At 42.2% G+C, this 21,467-nt stretch overlaps 1 protein-coding gene across 1 annotated transcript in view; it reads left to right on the top strand.

Annotated features, from left to right (window-relative positions):
- Positions 1-21,467, top strand: part of LOC137347341 (raftlin-like) — a 116,008-nt gene that overhangs the window by 26,724 nt on the left and 67,817 nt on the right. Inside the window, exon 3 of the mRNA XM_068011801.1 lies at positions 13,503-13,686. Coding sequence (XP_067867902.1) covers positions 13,503-13,686 — 184 coding nt within the window. The remainder of the gene's footprint in view (positions 1-13,502; positions 13,687-21,467) is intronic.

Below are 21,467 nucleotides of genomic sequence, written 5' to 3'. Positions count from 1 at the left end.
GGGCCATTCCGGAAGGACTCGGCAAGGCGGTGCGGCTCGGGGGTGGTCTTGCAGTCCAGGAAATGGCCCATGGAGGACAGATTCCTCCAAGGCTGCAGGGAGGGCACCTCGTTTTAGAAGTTGTCCTCCCCGCATGGCATTGGACCCCTGCCGCTGGTAAGATCCCAGTAGCGGCAGGAGGAGGCCCTTAATTGGTGGTTAATAGGTCACTTAGGGGCCTCAATTGGCCTGTAGGCGGGAAGGCCATCGTCAGCCTATCCTGCCCATGGGAAGATTGTTGGGTGATGGGGAGGCAACGAGCCCTCCACCTCGCCACCACCCCCCCACAACACATCATGATACTCCGTGCCCCCACCCCGCCTCTGATCCCGCCGTAGGGGGGCCTGTAAATTCCACTCCATTGATTCTATTGGAAGGAGTGTTGATTAAGCAGCCTGTTCGGGCTTGGATGGTGTCAAGCCTCTTAGAGTGTTGTTGCAGTTATACCCAACCAGTTGAATGGTGAGTATTCCAGCACACTTCTCGTTTGAACCTTGTAGATGGTAAAAAGGCTTTGAGGGGATAGGAAGTGAGCCACGCATTGCAGAGTACCCAGTCTTTGTCCTGGTCTTGTTGGTGTTGATTTGGCTAATCTGTGACCCTAAGATGATGATGGCTGGATCTTGGCAATGGTAGTGGTATTGAAGTTGGGGATATGGCTGTACTTTCTCTTGTTCTAGATGCTAATTACCTTGCATTTATATGGCATGAATGTTTCCTGCCATTTGTCAGCCCAAACATGGATATTATCTAGGCCATATTGTATGCTGCCATGGGCTGCCTCATTAGCAGAGGATTTGTGAATGGACCTGAATGCTGTGGAATTATCAGCAGGAATGGTTATTGATGAAGCACCCAAAGATGGTTGATCTGAGGATTTCCTCCAGTAATATCCTGGGTCTCCGGGCGACAGCCACAACCATCTTATTTGTGTCCAGTATGACTTCAGCCACTGCAGGGTATTCCCCTGGAGCTCCAGTGACCTCAATTATGCTAGAGCTCCTTGCTGACATACTTAGTCAAATGTTTCCTTGATGTTGAAGCCAATAACTGTCATCTCTCCTCTCTTGCTATTTGTATTATTTTCATTCCTGGACTAATGTATTGTATCATAAATAGAAAAATGAACTTCATTATCTATTAGAGAATTAAAGTAAATAATGAAAGCTCCATCATAGTCAATTATTCTGGGTGGAATTTTCTGAATTTAGTCACTGCCGAAACAGCGGGACCATTGACAGATTGGGAACCTGTTGACACCTGGAGCGGGCTTTGCCGAGACTCTTTAACAGAGCCATAGCATTAGAATCCCACCAAAGGATGGATTTCTAATTAAAGGGACCATGGCATGGGTTGCAGGGGTTCACCAACACTTGGATTTTTGAGGCTGCAGCAACCACAGGAATGGAGAGGAGACCCGGGAAGGCTGCTCTCTGGGTGTCACTCTTACCTGGAGGTCCTGCTGCAGGATCTGAGGGGCTGTAGTGAGGTGAGCTCTCCCAAGGATGAGAGGAAGAGGATAACCTCTCCATCCTAGCAGGTGTAGATAGAAGTGGCTGAGGAATTCAGCAGCAGAAGTGTGGTCCCTCCGGCCTGGAGACAGTGCACCAGGAGGATCCAGAACCTGAGGAGGGCAGGAAAGGTGAGTGGCATAACACTTTTAGGGGCCAAGCCCAACACCCTGGCTGGGATTTTTATTTAAATGCTAAGGTGGGAATGGAGGCGGGTGGATGCTTAAACCCACCCCTCGGGATGGCGTGCTGGTTTCCCGCCGTGAAACCAAAATGCTGACAGTTTAAAAGGCTCTGAGGAAAGCGGGAAGAGGCAACTTTTATCTTGAAATTATGTTGGATCCCATGTAGAAATGGACCCTTTCAGGGTTTGACCATATTTAAGGTTTTTAGAATTTTTACACAATTGTTTTTTGAACTGACATACAACTTCTATGCAGTTACTACCATTAGCCCCCGAACTTCGAACAGTATTACCAGAAAAAGCTTGGGTGCAATTGTCTAGACTTAATTTAATCTATACAGACTTGGACGAAGTTGTTTTTGATTTATGAAAGCTTAGTTTTCAAGTTTGACCAGTACTGCTCTTCAGGATTACACACTCTCGGGAAAGCTCACAGCGATTCAATGACAGTTTGAAAACAAATAGCATCTGTTTGGCATGTTTCCATCGGCAGTGTTGAGACTGCTGTCAATATTACTGTGGTGGCTTCAGGCTCTGGAGACAGGAAGAGTAATTGATTTAAAGTCTTCCCGAATACAGAAATTTTCTTGGTATTTGGGCAGACAAACAGGTAACTGTTGGCTCAGTGGAATCACAATGTGCTACATGCACAGATTAAACCTATGACCCAGTAAGTTCCAACCAGATGCTTTAACAGTTGCTGTAAATAATTATCTGTTATTAAAGTAACTATCTTCTCTTCCCCCTGCAGTAAAAAGTAGATTCGTATTACATATGAAGTATAACAGGAAGTATAAATGAAAAACTTTGCTGTCATGTCAGCTTTGGGGATAGAACAGGGGAATGGGATTGACTGGATTGCCCTTTGGAGAGCTAACATGGACTCGATGGGCTGAGTGGCCTCCTTCTATGCCGTAAATGACTCTATGTACGGTATAATTAAATAAATGCCCACTGTTAATGGGCATTTAGTGATCAAAACAGTTATGCTGGAAATTTCTTTGGGGTTTCTGTAAGTTTAGCAGAAGATCAGTGCAAAGCTTCGATAAGAAGCAAAAGTGACATGAGGAAAAACTTTTTCACACAGCGCGCGTGTTTAAGGTCTGGAATGCGCTGCCTGAGAACGTGATGGAGGCAGGTTCAATTGAAGCATTCAAAAGGGAAATAGACTGTTATATAAAAAGGAAGAATATGCAAGGTTACAGGGAAAAGGAGGGGGAATGGCACTCGGTGAAATGTTCATTAGAAGAGCTGGGAATGACACGATGGGCTGAATGGCCTCCTTCTGCGCTGTAACAATTCTGTGATTCTGTGAGATCCATAAATGGGGTTTCAGGCAATCAGCTGAACTTATGGTGAATGATGGAGAAAACCCCATGAGGAAATTCCCGGTGCTCATCTTTTCTGGTGTATTTGTATTGTGCGAGTTTTGCATTGGTGTGAAGTCAAAACAACTTTGCATCAAAACGAGACTTAGAGTATGAGTTGCACGTATCGGCCTGAATTGACTTCAGAGGGAATGTGCAGTGAGACTATTTCTTACATGTTGCATTTAGACTAGAACTGTAGTGTCAGTGCAAAACAGCTTCATACTGAGCTACAGTCATGACGTAATTGCAACCTTAGACTCTTAACGGCTTTTATCTGGCAGTTAGCAAAAGGACGTCTGGTCATCTGATTGAAAATTCTGAATCTATTAGGGGCTTCTCCACAAAACGCATTGTAAACAATAGTCAAACTGACTGCAAGAAAAATCATTAATTCTAAATTTCATTCCCTAATGCCATTACAACAACAACAACTTACATTTATATAGCACCTTTAATGTAGTAAAACATTTCAAAGCATTTCACAGGAGTGCAATCAGACAAAAATTTGACCCTAAGCCACATAAAGAGATAATAGACAGCTGTCAAGAGACAGGTTTTAAAGAGCATCTTAAAGGAAGAGAGAGAGCTAGAGAGGCGTAGAGCTTAAGGGAGGGAATACCAGCATTTTAGGCTTAAGCAGCTGAAGGCATGGCCACCAGTGGTGGAGCAATGAAAATCGGGGATGTGCAAGAGGCCTGAATGGAAGGAGCACAGAGATCATGGGGGTTGTAGGGCTGGAGCAGGTTACAAAGATAGGGAGGTGTGAGGCCACGGAGGAATTTGAAAGCAAGGATGTGAATTTTAAAATCGAGCTGTTGCTGGACTAGGAGTCAATGTATGTCAGCAAGCAAAGGATGATGGGTTAATGGGACTTGGTGTGAGTTAGGATATGGTCAACAGAGTTTTGGATATGCTCAAATTTACAAATGGTGCAAAGTGGAAGGCCGGTCACGTGAACATTGGAATAGTCGAGCCCAGAGGTGACAAAGGCATGGAGGAGGGTTTCAGCAGCAGATGAGCTGAGGCAGGAGTGGAGGTGGTCTTAACACCTCAACAACTTGCATTTATGTAGCAGCTTTAATGTAGTAAAATATCTCAATGCACTTCACAGGGGTCTAGTCAAATTAAAAAAAAAACACTTGCATACCTAATCCCTGTAATATCACATTTCTTACAACCTAAAATTGTCTGCTAAAATGACCTAAATAGATGACTGTAAGATTTAAAGGGTTTGGAAAGTAAGGGTAGATTCTACAAATTTGCACTGCAAACATGAAGCTTCACATGCCAGGAGCGTATTTTGTGAATTTGGGTGTGGAGGTCAGCACATCCCATAGGGTCCTCTGGCATGGATTGAAAGAAGGAACAATATGCTGAATTCCTTACATACACTCCTCGGCCACATAGATCTGCCCTGGAGCACATGTTTCTACAATTACCCTATTGTGCTTTAATATGCTGTAGAAAAGTTTCAAAGTGCTTATTTACAAATAGCACTGACCTTCACTCTACTCCCTTAAGTACTCAGAAACCAGATCCATCAAGTGTTACTTGCTGTCATTGACAATGACAGTTGTTCGCTTTGGTTAAGTACATTGCCATAAATTTAAAGGTGTTTACAACTTGTGTCTGTCTTATTGTTCATAAATCACATTCTTAAAGTTTCCTCATGATGACAGCTCTGGAACTTTTCAGTTTGCTGAGTGGATGTAAATGACAAATGTAACAAAATGGAATCTGAATCTCCATGGCACACAATACCTAATCAGCTAATCATGTTTGAATTGATGTATTTGGCGGTATGCTTGTCTGAAAAGACAGAGATGTTGCAGTTTGAAACAAAGAAACTTGTAGGGTAAAGTCCCACTGTGGAATATTAACATACTAGTGCATTTACATAGAGATATCCATCTTTCCCAATCCACCAGGCCCAGGAATGGTAAACTGTTTGAAGATGTTGGCATTAACTTTGTGCACAAGAGCCAAAAAAAGGGAAATAGCAGGATTTTGTGCATCTTGGGCATTACTGCATTAACACATCTGTATGAAATTTCTCTCTATCGTTACTCTAACTGCAACATATTTTGACCATTTTAAAGTGATGGGCAGAGGAGTTTCAGGCAAATATATTAATCACTCTATGATTGCACCCACTGATACCTGTAGATCTGGGAATTTCAACCTTTGCCTTTGTGGGCCACAAAATTGCATACAATGGCACATCGGTAGCTACATATAGAGCTAGAAATTTGTGTGCCCCAGTTTTTGGATGACTGCCTGCACCCATTCAGATCAAGGTGGGCAACACACAATCTTCACTTACCCACCTCATCTGAATGATTGTAACGTTGGTCCGAGCGACTCCAGCACTGCTTCTCCATCCTCCATGCTGCCCTGTGGCCTCTGTGCTCAGCAAGGGGCCCCAGCAGCATTGTTTGCAGGCCACATGGCACAGCCAGCCTGCTCCTCTTAAAGAAACATAGGAACAGGAGTAGGCCATTTAGCCCTCTTGAGTCTGCTCCACTATTCAATGACATTATGGCTGATCTGCAACCTAACTCCATATACCTGCCTTTGCTCCATATCCCATCATATCTTTGAATAACAAAAATCTATCAATCTCAGATATAAAGTTTACAATTGATCTAGCACCAACTGCCATTTGTGGAAGAGCATTCCAAATTTCTACCACCCTTTGTGTGTAGACGTATTTCCTAATTTCACTCCTGAAAGGTCTGGTTCTAAAATGTAGACTATGCCTCTTAGTCCTATACTCCCCGACTAGCAGAAATACTTTCTCTCTATCTACACTATTTGTTCCCCTTAATATTTTGAAAACTTTGATCAAATCATACCTTAACCACTTAAATTCCAGGGAACCCTAGTTTGTGTAATCTCTTCTCATAATTTAACACTTGGATCCCAGGTATCATTCCAGTGAACCTATGCTGCACACCCTCCAAGGCCAATAGATCCTTCCTAAGGTGTGGTACCCAGAAGTGGTCACTGTACTCCAGGTGTACTATGACCATGGATATGTGTAGCTGAAGCATGGCTTCTACCCTGTTGTTTTATTTATTTTTTTATTTAGAGATACAGCACTGAAACAGGCCCTTCGGCCCACCGAGTCTGTGCTGACCAACAACCACCCATTTATACTAACCCTACAGTAATCCCATATTCCCTATCACCTCCCTACACTAGGGGCAATTTATAACAGCCAATTTACCTATCACCTGCAAGTCTTTTGGATGTGGGAGGAAACCGGAGCACCCGGAGAAAACCCACGCAGACACAGGGAGAACTTGCAAACTCCGCACAGGCAGTACCCAGAATCGAACCCGGGTCCCTGGAGCTGTGAGGCTGTGGTGCTAACCACTGCGCCACTGTGCCGCCCATAGACAAAATAAATTGTTGTATTCTATTCCTTTAGATATAAAGGCCAGCATTCCTTTAGTCTTTTTGATTATTTTCTGTATTATAGACTCTAGTAATTTCCTGATACAGATTTTAGGCAAACTGGTTTATAGTTCTCTGGTTTTCCTCTTTCCTCTTTCCTAAAAAGCAGAGCAACATGTGCGATTTTCCAATCAAAGGAATGGTTCCTGAAATGAGAGAACTTTGGGAGTTTATAGTTAGGGCATCTGCAAGGTTTTCATCTGTGTCATTTAAAACCCTAGGATGGAAACCATCTGTTCCTGGGGATTTGTCACTGTTTAGTGCCATTATTTGCCTCGTTTCTATTATTTTGCTTATGTTCAATCTGTTGAGTCCCTGATCCTAATTCAATATAAGTTTACTTGCAATTTCCAGCATGCTTTCCTCTTCATTTATTGCAAATACTGATGTCATGGAGTGATTTACAGCATAGAAGGAGGCCATTTGGCCTATCAAGTCCATGTCAGTTCTCCACAGAGCAATCCAGTCAGTCCCACTCCCCTGCTCGATCCCCGCAGCCCTGCAAGTTTACTTCCTACAAGAGCCCATCCAATTTCCTTTTGAAATCATTGATCGTCTCCACTTCCACCACCCCTGTGGTAGCGAGTTTCAGGTCATTACCATTTGCTGTGTAAGAAAGTTTTCCTCATATTCCCCCTGCATCTCTTGCCCAAAACCTTAAATCTGTGTCCCTTAGTCCTTATGCTGTCAGTTAATGGGAACAGTTTGTCCTTGTCTAGTTCATCTAAAACTGTCATAATCTTATACACTTTCTATCAGATCTCCCCTCAATCTCCTTTATTCTAATGAGAACATCTCCAGCTTTTCCAACCTAACCTTGCAATTAAAATCTCCCATCCCTGGAACTATTCTGGTAAATCTCCTCTGCACCCTCTCAAGGACCTTCACATCTTTCCTGAAATGTGGTAACCAGAACTGGATGCAATACTCTAGGGGGCTTAACCATGGCTTTATAAAGGTTCTGCATAACTTCCCTGCTTTTGGACGAGATGATTTTATTTATAAAGCCCAAGATCCCAGATGCTTTACTAACCATTTTCTCAATATGTCCTGCCACCTTCAAAGATTGATACACTTGCACCCCCTCCACCCCCCCCCCCCCCCCCCCCCCCAGGTCCCTCTGTTCCTGCACACTCTTTAGAACTGTGCCATTTAGTCTATATTGCCTCACCCTATCTCTTCTGCCAAAATGCATTACCTCACACTTGTCTGTATTCAATTCCATCTGCTAATTTTCTGCCCATTCTGCTAGCTTATCTATGTCCTCTGCAGGCAATTCGTAGCATCCACTTCTCCAAGTTTGGGATCATTGACAAATTTTGAAACTCTACTCTGTATTCCAAGATCCAAGTCATTTATATATATCAAAAAAGCAGTGGCCGGAGCACTGACCCTTGGGGAGCACCACTGTCTACCATCCTCCAGTCTGAAAAACAACCATTTACCATGACTCGCTGTTTTCTGTCCTTAAGCCAATTTTTATCCGGTTGGACACTGACCCTGGTATTCCATGAGCCTTAGTTTTGCGAACCAGCCTTTTATGTGGTATTTTATCAAACACTTTCTTAAAATTCATATAGACAACATCCACTGCATTCTCTTCATCAACCTTCTCTGTTACTTCATCAAAATATTCAATTAGACTAGTCAAACGTCACAGAATCATTACAGCATAGAAGGAGGCTATTTAGCCCGTCATGTCTGCGCTGGTTCTCCGAAAGAGCAATTTAGCTATTGCCGCTCCCCCGCCTTTTCCGCATAGCCACACGCATTCTTCCTTTTGAGATAACAATCCAATTCCCTCTTGAATGCCTCGATTGAACCTGCCTCCACCACACTCTCAGACAATGTATTCGAGATCCTCACCACTCACTGTGCGGAAAAGTTTTTCCTTGTGATGACATTGCTTCTTAAATCCTTGCCCTCTTGTTCTCGATCCTTCCACCAATGGGAACAGTTTTACCCTATCTACTCTGTCCAGACCCCTCATGATCTTGAATACCTCTATCAAATCTCCTCTCAAACTTCTCTTCTCCAAGGAAAACAGTCTCAACTTCTCCAAACTATCCAAGTAAGTGAAGTTCCTCATCCTTGGAACCATTCTCTTTTCTGCACTCTCTCTAGTGCCTTTTCATCTTTCATAAAGTGTGGCGCCCAGAACTGGACACAATGCTCCATTTGAGGCTGAACCAGTGCCCTATACAAGTTTAACATAACTTCCTTACTTTTGTACTCTATGCCCCTATTAATAAAGCCTAGGATGATGTATGCTGTATTAACCGCTCTCTCAACTTGTCCTGCCACCTTCAATGATTTATGTGCATATGCACCCAGGTCCTGCACCCCCTTTAGAATTTCACCCTTTATTTTATATTGTCTCTCCATGTTCTTCCTACCAAAATGAATCCCTTCACACTTCTCTGTATTAAATTTCATCTGCCACCTGTCGGCTCATTCCACCAACCTATGTCCCTTTGAAGTTCTACACTATCCTCCTCACAGTTCACAATGTTTCCAAGTTTTGTATCATCCCCAAATTTTGAAATTGTGGCCTGTGCACCAAAGTCTCGGTCATTAATATATATCAGGAACAGCAAGGGCATGCTCTGCCTATAAAGTAATTGATCAAAATATCCGCATTTCCTTCTTTTCATTGACAATATCCTCTTTATCGGTTGTCAAGAGACCTACAATGCTCCTGACCACACTCTTTTTCCTAATATAATTGTAACAAAAATTGTTGATTTTGATATCCCTTGCAAGTTTCTTTTCATACTCCCTTTTTGTAACTCTTACTATCAGTTTTCTCATCCTCTGCTGTTCTTTGTATCTTTCCCATTTGCCAGGATCTGTGCTAGTTTCTGCATTTTTGTATGTTTTTCTTTTTGCTTTATGCTGTACCTTAAAGGGAAGCTGCGCTCAGTAATTTAATTTATTGCAAAGTGAATACTAGAGCAGAGAGAGAGGGTTTCATAGTGATGGATGCAGCACTGGAGACATTAGTGGTGCAGGCGGGCATAAGGAGAGATGCAATGGTTCCGTGGCAGGTCATCCTCAGAAGGGAGTGGGAGCAGGTGGCAAGGGAAATCAACTCTTGGAGTCTGGGCCCAAGGACCTGTCAGCAGTGCCAAAAGAAGTTTAATGACCTCATGCGGGTGTTCAACGTCAGTGAATGCATCTTCTACCACGCCACCAACCTCTCATGCTGTTCAATGCACCACACCCCCATCACTCACCGTGCAGCACTACCTGGCATTCAGGACTCGTACCTAATACAAAGATACTTCCTCTCATACACCTGTCAATGCTGCCACCTCACACCCACCTCTCACTGCCTCCACATACCTCCAGCTACTCAGCTATGGCAGAAACATCAGCTAAACACAGTGCTACACAACCACTGACATTCTTCCCTCTCTCTTGCAGGACAAGGTGGCACACAATAGAAGGGAGCAGAGCAGAACTGGCAGGGAGAAGGGCACCTGCATCTCCTGAACCTTATGGAGGTGATGGTTGTCCATATCTTGGGGCCAGCTGCGATGGGGCCTGTGGCATCTGACGTTGTGAACATTGAGGATGATAGCATGTTCCTGCCTTATGCCCCTTCTCAACTCCCAACACACCCTCATCCTATCTGCAAATGGTGTGACCATGGACCTCTTGCTTCCAACTTATCCCTCTTCCCTCACACCAACCTTCCTCTTCTGAGTCCCTGCTTTCAGACAGACAAGAACTGCTGTCTGCAAACCCACAGAGCTTCAGGAGGAGGAAAGAGAGCAACAGCACAGTACTAATGAAGAGGCCCCATTACTCAAAATGACCAGCTCAGATATTGGCACTGCATGTACCTTGGAGGTAGTATAGATTTGCGATTGGCACATTGCAAGTCATGCCGACATGAGTGGGCTGCAGCCAGGCCAGGGGTTAAGGATGGTACATTTGCCAGCTCACCAGAGGGCGAGGTGGCAAATGAGTACTGTTGCTGAGAACTCAGATGTAGACTTCAATGGGGCGACATACAGGAGAACCCTGATGGGCATGAACACTGAGAAGCTTGTCTGCCAGACTGCCTCCTGTGAATGTCAAGGAGCATCAAGTAGTCCGGCTCCAAGTTGCAAGAGGGTATGGCACAGAGCTGGTCCTCTCCACAGCCTCTGCTTCATCTCCGTGTCATGCTGCAGACCCAGAGGCAATATCACTGCTGCCCCAATACAGGTGCCATCTTTCAGATGAGACGTTAAATCAACGTCTGGCGGCCTCTCAGGTGGATGAAAAAGATCCCTTGGCATTATTTTGAAGAAGAGCAGGGGAGTTATCCTCAGTGTCCTGACAAATATTTATCCCTCAATCAACATCACAAAAACAGATTATCGCATTATCATTATCACATTGCTGTTTGTGGGAGCTTGCTGTGTGCAAATAGGCTACTGCATTTCCTACATTACAACAGTGACTACAATTCAAAAGTACTTAATTGCCTGTAAAGCACTTTGGGACATCTGGTGGCATGAAAGGTGCTATATAAATGTAAGTCTGTCTTTTTATATCTGTTGTAGGCTTTGTGTGGACAGGTCACCTACTCCTCTTGCAACCCCCCATCCTCCCTGCCCCACAACAACCGAGAGGTTACCATAACTCTCTCTGACAAATCCAGGAACTCACCAAAAAAACCTCCAAAAACATTACAGGGTACTTCCAGAAACTTTGCAAGAGAAAATATTCAAAAAAATTACCTTACCTGCAAGTTGGATGCTTGTCCCTTTAAATAGCGCTAGTGCTTCATGCTAATTGTTTGCAGAATGAACAACAAAAAGGCTGCCTGCACATTTGTTGATCAAATCTGGGATCCTAGTGTCACATCCACTGATTTGGTTATGTGGGGTCAGGATAGCGTCCATGAAAGATTCTCCAGTACACGACGGTGATGTGTCTGTGTGCGCCATTCTCATGCAGCAATGCCAGATCAGCCACACAGGAAGCGGCCAGCGCAGTATCTCTATGGCAACGAATTTCTAGCCCATAAAGTTTATGTCCTTGTGCCCATTAATCTGCATGTATCTATTGATACTAACCTAGCTTGTCTGATTTATTCACCAATGAAGCAATGCTATTAAGAGTAGCCCTATGCCAAATTCTTGTCGAGACCCAAAGAATTAAAACAGGTAAAACCAGGAAATAATAAATATAAGCTGAACTGAGTCTGTATTGCCTGGGTTTTGAGGGCTGGATTGGCAGGACTGCAGGCTGGACAACCTTTCTCTAGCAAAGTGCTGGTGCAGACACGAATGAGCGATTGGCCTCCTTCTGTCCTGTAAAATTCTGTAAGTCAATGCTGCAGGACACCATACAGATTCAGGTACATGTTTGAAATTGTTTCCCAAGTTTGAAAGTACCATCAGTTAAGTAGTCGAGGTGACAGTATTAGAAGGGTTTTTCATAAAAAGAGATCAATTTGCAGCATTTCATAGTACAACTATTGGGAGCAGAACTGAGTAAGCAAAATCGATCTCTTTGTACTCTTGTGAGAAAGATGATGCTAATGAATTATAGTTAAACTGAAATGGCTCTTTCTGTGGTTGTTGGAGATAGTTTTACAATCTTGGAACATGATAATTGACTGCAGTGAATATAAAGATGTTTATTACCTTTTTTTATTCATTGGATGTGGGTGTCACTGTCCAGGCCAGCATTTATTGCCTATCCCTAATTGCCCTTGAACTGAGTGGCTTGTTAGGCCATTTCAGAGTGTATTTTAAGAGTCAACCACATTGCTGTGGGTCTGGAGTCACATGTAGATCAGACCAGATAAGGATGGCAGATTTCCTTCCCTAAAGGGCATTAGTGAACCAGATGGGTTTGCAACAATCAGCATTGGTTTCATAGTCACCATTAGATTAGCTTTTTAATTCAAATTTCACCATCTGCCATGGTGGGATTTGAACCCATGTCCCCAGAGTATTAGCCTGGGTTTCCAGTCCAGTGACATTACCACTATGCCATTATCTCCCTGCAGTTCATTATTCTTTAACAGTGTTTAAATGAAACACAAACAAGAAATGCTGCAAATACTCAGCAGGTCTGGCAGCATCTGTGGAGAGAAGCAGAGTTAACGCTTCAGTCAGTGACCCTTCATCGGAACCGGCAGATATTAGAAATGTAAAAAGTTTTAAGCAAGTAAAGCGGGGGTGCGGCAAGAGATAACAAAAGTGGTGTTGATAGGACAAGGTCATAGAGAATAACTGACCAGCAGGTCATGGAGCAAAGGCAAACTGTACGTTAATGGTGTGCTGAATGGTGTGTCTGTCAGTTAACACCCTCTCTGTACTAACACTTTGTCTTTCACCACGTCATTTACATACCGTTTGCCTTTGCTCCATGACCTACTGGTCAGTTATTCTCTATGACCTTGTCCTATCAATACCTTCTCTTCTGTTATCTCTTGCCCCATCCCCGCTTTACTTGCTTAAACCTTTTACATTTCTAATATCTGCCAGTTCTGATGGAGGTGGAAAGTGAGGACATTGACCTGAAACGTTAACTCTGCTTCTGTCTCCACAGATGCTGCCAGACGTGCTGAGTATTTCCAGCATTTCTTGTTTGCATTTCAGATTTCCAGCATCCGCAGTATTTTGCTTTTATTTTAGTATTTAAATGAGTTGTGTTCCAGAAATTGTTTAGAGTACTAGGTGGACTCAAGCTTTAATGTTTCAGATATATTTTTATATACTATATATCATGGATGTAATTCTTTTATAGCTAGGAACATTTGCTGATATTTTTAAACACAATGTAAGACTGTAATGCAACAAGATGAATGTTACTCTGGGAGACTTGGTTTAAAAACAATGTGACCGTATTGTGGGCCACAGAATGACTTACCAGTGTTAATTCCATGGATTTTTAATGCTCTGCTTTCTCTTTCATGTGGTGTCTCCTCAGAGAAAACAGAATCGTCTGCAGTCAAGCTCTCCTCCTTACATGATCTTCCCACTCAGCTACAGGAACTTTACCAGGAAGGCTTTGTACTAGCTGGTTTTCATCCCTTCATACAGTCCATTGATGTGCATAAGAAAACTCCAGAAGAGAAAATGTTCAGGGCCATTCTGATCAAACCAGCAGTGAGGTAAAGCAGGCCAAATAAGTGGGGGATAAATACGGTCACTGGGTCGCTAATAGGTTATCTTCATATTAAATATAGCTTTATTTTTGTATGAAAAGGGTCATTTAACAACTTACAAATGTTTAATTTGTTTGTCTAGTATCAGTCCAGTGCACATCAAGATCATCAAGTTCATGGGAACGCAGATCATAAGAAGTGGCATTCCTAATGCAAAAACTGGCCATCATCTTTACGCACCGGTTTTAAGTGAAGTTGAGATTATTTACTGAGTTGTTGTGAAAAATTCCTGTCATGGAATATCTTTCCAAGGGGAGGGCCCACCATCTGTAGTTAACTAAAAAAGTTAAAGATAGTATCAAACTTAAAGAAAAAGCATATAATTGCACAAAGATGAGTGGCAGGTCAGAAGATTAGACAGAATATAAAAAGTAGTAAGGAACGACTAAAAGATTAATAAGGAGGGAAAATTAGAGTACGCGAGAAAGCTGGCAAGAAATATAAAGACAGTATGAGTTTCTATAGCTATTTAAAAAAGAAAAAGAGTTAAGTAAGTGAACATTGGTCCTATAGAAAGTGAGTCTGGGAATTAATAAGGGAAAATAAGGAGATGGCAGAAGAACTGAACAACTATTTTGCATCAGTCTTCACTGTAGAGGATACAGGTAACATCCCAGAAATAGCTGTAAATCAGGAAATGAAAGGGAGGGAGCAACTCAAGAAAATTACAATCACCAGGGAAGTGGTACTGAACAAATTGTTGGAGCTGCGGGCTGACAAGTCCCCGGGTCCTGATGCACTTCATCCTAGGGCGGCACAGTGATTAGCACCGCAGCCTCACAGCTCTAGTGAACTGTGTTTGGTTCTGGGTGCTGCCTGTGTGGCATTTGCAAGTTCTCCCTGTGACCTGTGTGTGTTTCCTCTGGATGCTCTGGTTTCCTCCCCCATGCCAAAGACTTGTGGGTTGATAGATAAATTGGCCATTGTAAATTGTCCCTAGTGTAGGTAGGAGAACTGAGGGAAGGTAGGGATGTGAGAGGGGACTGGGATTAATGGAGGATTAGTACAAATGGGTGTTTGATGGTGGGCTGAAGGGCCTGTTTCAGTGCTGTATCTCTCTAGGGTCTTAAAAGAAATGGTGATTGAGATACTTGATGTGTTGGTTTTAATTCCCTAGATTTGGGGAAGGTTCCATTAGATTGGAAAATAGTGAATGTAACTCCTTTATTCAAAAAGGGAGGGAGACAGAAAGCAGGAAACTACAGGCCAGTTAACATCCGTCATAAGGAAAATGTTAGAAGTTGTTATTAAAGACGTTATAGCAAGGCACTTCAAAAAATTCAAGGTAATCAAGCAGAGTCAACATGGTTTTGTGAAAGTAATTTATTGGAGTTCTTTGAAGAAGTAACATGTGCTGTGGATGAAGGGGAACCGGTGGATGTATTGTACTTAGATTTCCAGAAGGCATTTGATAAGCTGCCACATCAAAGGTTATTGTGGAAAATAAAAGCTCATGGTGTAGGGGTAACATTTTGGCATGGACAGAAGATTGACTAGTTAATAAGAAACAGAGATTAGGCATAAATGGGTAATTTTCTGGTTGGCAAGATGTAATGAGTGGTGTGCCACAGGGATCACTTTTTACAATTTATATAAGTGACTTGGATGAAGGGACCAATGGTATGGTTGCTAAATTTGCTGATGACAGAAAGATAGGTAGGAAAGTAAGTTGTGAAGGGGATATAAGGAGGCTACAAAGGGAGATAGATAGGTTAAGTGAGTGGGCAAAGATCTGGCAAATGGAGTAGAATGTGGGAAAATGTGAAATTATCCATTTTGGCAGGAAGAGTTTTTAAAAAAGCATATTATCTAAATGGTGACAGATTGCAGAGCTCTGAGATGCAGAGGGATCTGGGTGTCCAAGTGCATGAATCGCAAAAGGTTAGTATGCAGGTATAGCATGTAATTAGGAAAGCAAATAGAATGTTGTCATTTATTGCAAGGGGAATTGAATACAAAAGTAGGGAGGTTATGCTTCAGCTATGCAGGGCATTGGTGAGACCATACCTGGAGTACTGTGTAAAGTATTGGTCTCCTTATTTAAGGAAGGATGTAAATGTGTTGGAAGCAGTTCAGAGAAAGCTTACTGGAATGGGTGGGTTGTCTTATGAGGAAAGATTGGATTGGCTAGGTTTGTATCCACTGCAGTTTAGAAGAGTAAGAGGTGACTTGATTGAAACATACAAGATCCTGAGGGGTCTTGACAGGGTGGATGTGGAAAGGATGTTCCCTCTTGTGGGAGAATCTAGAACTAGGGGTCACTGTTTAAAAATAAGGGGTCGCCCATTTAAGACAGAGATGAGGAGAAATTCGTTCTCTCAGAGGGTCGTAAGTCTTTGCAACTCTCCTTCAAAAGGCAGTGGAATCAGAGTCTTTAAATATTTTTAAGGCAGAGGTAGATAGATTCTTGATAAGCAAGGGGGTAAAAAGTTATTGGGGGTAGGTGGGAATGTGGAGTTGAGGTTACAATCTGATCAACCATGATCTTATTGAATGGTGGGGCAGGCTCGAGGGGCCAAGAGGCCTAATACTGCTCTTAATTCGTATGTTCTTATGTTTCTGGCCATTGTTTTTAAAAATTGTTTTGGTTGTAGAAGAGCACCATCTAATTCAATAGTAAGTGACTCTTAAACTATATTATATAAATAATGACTGTAGTCAAGGGCTATCACAATGAATCATTGCCCCAGGTTACAGATGTAATTGAGCTATAATTACCCGCTCAAGGTCACTTCTGTAACCTGAGGGATAATTGCTTATCTTGAAACCAAAGGACTATAATCAATATTTATTTTATTATACTCTTGGGCTTAAACTTATTCCAAACAGAATAAATCCTTTCATTAATTTTCCGCAGGCTATAGCTTGTGTTTTAAGATATAATAGGCAGTGGAATTATTTGGTATACAGTACAACAAACATAATAGAACATAATGTTTATTTTCTGTATGCTTTTAGGCAAAAATCAAATTCACACTCAATTCTTACATTTGGATCATCATTATTTGCTCCATATGTTACACAACTTCTGGTGGTCATAATGATTTTTTAAAGTTAAACTAGATATTAGAAAAAATAACAATAAATGGCTGACAGTGCATTTAAAACAGTTCTTCTGTCTTAGGGTTTTACTGATATTCGTAAATATTTATGACATCCTCAGAACATCTTAACTGATTTCATAACTATAACTCAATACTGGGCATCTAATAGCTACCAAATTATTAAATTTCATCATAAACACTTCTAATGTTGCAGTTCTACCTAAAATATTAACTTTTACCTTCTACAAAAATAATAAATCTGGGCTCGGAATTGAAAATGCTGGCGAGACACCACTGTCAGGATTTTCCCCATGGGATTTGGAACCCCACTGTTATGGTCAAATGGGTGTCAGAAGCTCGCACTGTGTGGGGAACAGTCACCCAGCTGTGATTTTCCCCGACTTGACCAACTAGTGGGCAGTGGATGGGCTCGCCATCCATTTAAGGATGGTGGTCTGAATTTTAAGGCTGGAGTGCCAATAGGTGACCCTCCAGCATAGAAGAGGCAGCAGGCTGCCTTTTCCGGTAAGTATGAGAGAGGCCGCTGCCATTTAGAGGTGCCGTCTCTCCAAAAGTTTTAAATAAAAAATGTCCTTTGCAGCCAGACTACCATTGTGGCCCCTCAGCCTCCAGGCAGCTACACTGTTCCCTGATGCCGCCAGGGATCTGGAGGCCGACTGGAAAATTCTAGTTGTCTTCTGACAGTAGGCCTTAATAGGCCTCTAATGAGGTCAATTGGCTAGCCATTGTTTGCAGGCGGGTAGCCCTGCTGCACCCTCCCCCCCTCCCCCCATCCCACCTCGGGAAAATGGCCCGGGGCGGGATGGTGCCCGGGAATCGGCACGCCAGCTGTGGCATGAATTTACACACCAGCCTACTCTGTGACCGCCCCCATCGGGCCTAAAATTTCAGCCCCATATGTCTATTATCATTTGTAAAGAAGAAAGACAGGCAAATGTTTCAGGCATAAACCGTTCATCAGAACCAACAAAGGGTCCACACTATTCCTTTAAACTGCCTTCTTTCTTTACTGGCAGACCTGCTATGTATTTCCAGCATTTATAGCCTTTTTAAAAATTAATAAATCTGTACATTGTGTTAACATTTCAATCAATGCATTTGGTAACATTTGAAATTTTGGTGATTAGATTAGAGAGAATTTTGTACCCTTTATAATTTACCACCATTCCTTCAGAAATGAAAATATTAAATTGCATCAACTTTACACATGCCAAAGACTTGCAGGTTGATAGGTAAATTGGCCAATAGAAATTGCCCCTAGTATAGGTAGGTGGTAGGGAAAATATAGGGACAGGTGGGGATGTGGTAGGAATATGGGATTAGTGTAGGATTAGTATTAGTGGGTGGTTGATGGTCGGCACAGACTCGGTGGGCCGAAGGGCCTGTTTCAGTGCTGTATCTCTAAATCTAAATCTAAATCTTACTTATAAAATACTGCCTCAGTGGCTGAATATGAAAACAACAGGGAGCTTTACATATTTCACAGAAGTGGAAGTGGCCTATGTAAATACTGCTTTAATTTCTTGGGAAAGGAACTCTAAAAATGTTTGGAGGGTGGCAAAAATACATAGATGCATTTAAAAATTGAAGCAATTACTCAAAATATTTTTCTTATAAGTAGTATAATTTTATTCTAATTACTATAATAACAGTGTATTATTTTAACCTTTCTATCCCTGACTGAGAGCTTTAGTAAGATTTTTATCTAAAAAAAATCATGACACAGGAAATAAGATTATAGCACAGCTAACCAAAGAGATGTTCTAATCGAGTAGGTACCAAATCTACCACTTTTAGAAAATGTTACATCGTGATATTTCAAGTCAACCAAACTGGTGATCCTGGCTATATCTATTCATACCCGAAATAGGTATCATAAAGGTAAAATTCTGTGAAATATCCTTTGTTTGAGTTTTTATTTCAATTGAAAAGATACCAAAAGTCTAAGTGCCAAGAACATCCACTGCTGACCCAAGTGGGGATTTCCAAGGTTGGGGGAAATTTCTTACTTTGAATGCCAATGGTGTGCAACTGTGGCACTTGAGACGCATCATAGGTCTGTTGAAGATGCCACATATTATAGGATATCATGCACTGTTGGGGGTGGAGGCATGAGGGTAGTGACTGTCTCCCCCTAAAAAGATGAAAGAACTGCTTCTTCAGCCCCTTTTGTAAAGGGCCACTATAAAAATATTAAAAGATTTTACTGGCCTGAAATCGTTTTTGTTGGAAGGGGAGATCTAAGCCACAAACCGGCAACCGCCGTTTGGCGACCTAGTAGGCCTGGTGTGACCAGACATATTGCTGTCAATGATGCGCCCAGCTGATGGGAGATCAGGAGCATGAAAGCCCCCCTAGATTGGTCATTCCTACCCTGACCCCAGCCCAGGCTCCTCCTTTGCAGCTGACATCCCTGGCTCTGTGGAATTCCCAAAGTAATACTAGGAGCTGCTGCGTGTGGGTACCAGCCTAGTTTCCAGCCTTTTAGGTGCAGTCTTATTGAAATTATGGCAGGGGTGTGTTAAAAGGGCCATGAATTTTTATCCAAATGATGATTGCCCCTCAGAGTATCACTGTAGTACATGCAAGATGATAGAAGGCATTTTCACAGATGTTCATGGAAAATGGAAAGGAATGTAACATTTAGGCATGCCAAGTTAGGACTTTACAGAATCATTTCACTTTGAGTTTACTGAACTTCGGCCTCTACAAATTAAAGGTTACTATCACTGCTGGTTTTCTGGAGCAGTAATTCATTCCAAGTCACAGGGTCACAGCATTTTTACAATGTTGAGTTTGAATTAGTAATGATGTATAAGATGATCTGTTCCTAGCATCATTATGAGAAAGATAATAATATGCTGCATTCTTTCTGTAATTGAATCCAGGTTGCTAATTTAATCCAAATGTAGTTTGTTTTACTGTTAGAAACCCTGGAAACTTTGGGTTGGCACCATAGCATAAAATCATTTCTGTTACAGAAAAACATTCTTTAAAACACATCATGTAGTGCATAAAATAAAGCTGCCTCCATTGATGTCTACACACTTTACACCTGCATTTGAATTTCTCTTCCCCAGTTGGGTGTTTGCAGTATGATAGGTTCTGCTCCTTAACTAACCCTCCAAGAGATTTGTTTTGTCCATCAAAAGACCTCAGGCCTTACTCCTAGTATGTAGATTTTAACTTTCTGTGAAAGTATAAAACAGCTGATAGCGAGCCCGTTTATTTCCATTGAAGTCAATGGGAGAAATCAGGAGAGGTGTAAAATAGGCTGCTGACTCGTTACCTGCTGTTTTACACTATTGTGCAAAGTCAATGTCTACCTGCTAATATTTTCTCCCTGTCCATTTTTTCAGTTGAAACTGCTGCATCGTAACCTTTCAGGGCAATGTCTATCAAGATCAGGCATCAAATTCAAGTCTCATTAGGAGTCCAATAATGTACAGCAGCAGCCACCAGGCCATTAAACACCATGGAATTGTATGAAAAATTGCACGATATTTAACTTGTATTCAGGGGATTGAACTGTACTATTAGCAGAGTTGAACAGTATTTCAAAATCTCGTTCACACAACAAAGGTTTGAGAACGTCCTGTTACTTATCTTAAAGTTAAAACGGAAGTTTCAATATCTCTGAGCCTGGAGGCCAACCCCAGTTCAACTTTGTTTTTCAGAGTAAAGGGCAGAGATGAGATAATGTAACTTTTGCAGATCGTCAAATGTCCTTGCACTTCAACTTTTTTACTTCAACGTTATGAGTAATAGTCTATTTAAAACTTTCAAATGATGTATTTCTACTTATGCAGCATCCACGGCATTTATAATTTCTGAATTTCTGGTGCTAACTTTTACACAATAAACATTTCTTAATTTTCTGAATAAACTGTAATTTTTTTTATTTTGTTTGTTTGGTGTGAGGATTGTCCTTGGCCTGTAACTAACTAATTTCTTCATGACTCAGGGAAACTAAGGAAAGAATTTGGCTTTATATAGCACATTTAGTTTAGTTTAGAGATACAGCACTGAAACAGGCCCTTCAGCCCACCGAGTCTGTGCCGACCATCAACCACCCATTTATACTAATCCTACACTAATCCCATATTCCTACCACATCCCCACCTGTCCCTATATTTTCCCTACCACCTACCTATACTAGGGGCAATTTATAATGGCCACTTTACCTATCAACCTGCAAGTCTTTGGCATGTGGGAGGAAACCGGAGCACCCGGAGGAAACCCACGCAGACACAGGGAGAACTTGCAAACTCCACACAGGCAGTACCCGGAATTGAACCCGGGTCGCTGGAGCTGTGAGGCTGCGGTGCTAACCACTGCGCCACTGTGCCGCCCATTCTTCCCTGTCACTGGGTCAAAATCCTGGAGCTCCCTTCCTAACAGCACTGTAGCTGTACCTACACCACATGGACTGTGGTGATTCAAAGGCAATTCGGGATGGGCAATAAATGCTGGCCTAGCCAGCGACACCCACATCCCAGGAGTAAATTTTTTAAAAGTTCACAACCTCAGGACATCATGAACAATGGGTTACATCTGAACTGGAGTCACGACCCTCAGAAAATGTTGTCATCAATTTGCAACAGAGCAAGATCCTCAAAACAGCAATGGGATAAATGGCCAGTTAATCTGTTTTTGGTGGTG

This window comes from Heterodontus francisci, chromosome 2, assembly GCF_036365525.1.
Source record: "Heterodontus francisci isolate sHetFra1 chromosome 2, sHetFra1.hap1, whole genome shotgun sequence".
Taxonomy (NCBI): domain Eukaryota; kingdom Metazoa; phylum Chordata; class Chondrichthyes; order Heterodontiformes; family Heterodontidae; genus Heterodontus; species Heterodontus francisci.
Note: the sequence above shows the minus strand (reverse complement) of the source record. Positions and strands in the feature narration are given on the sequence as shown.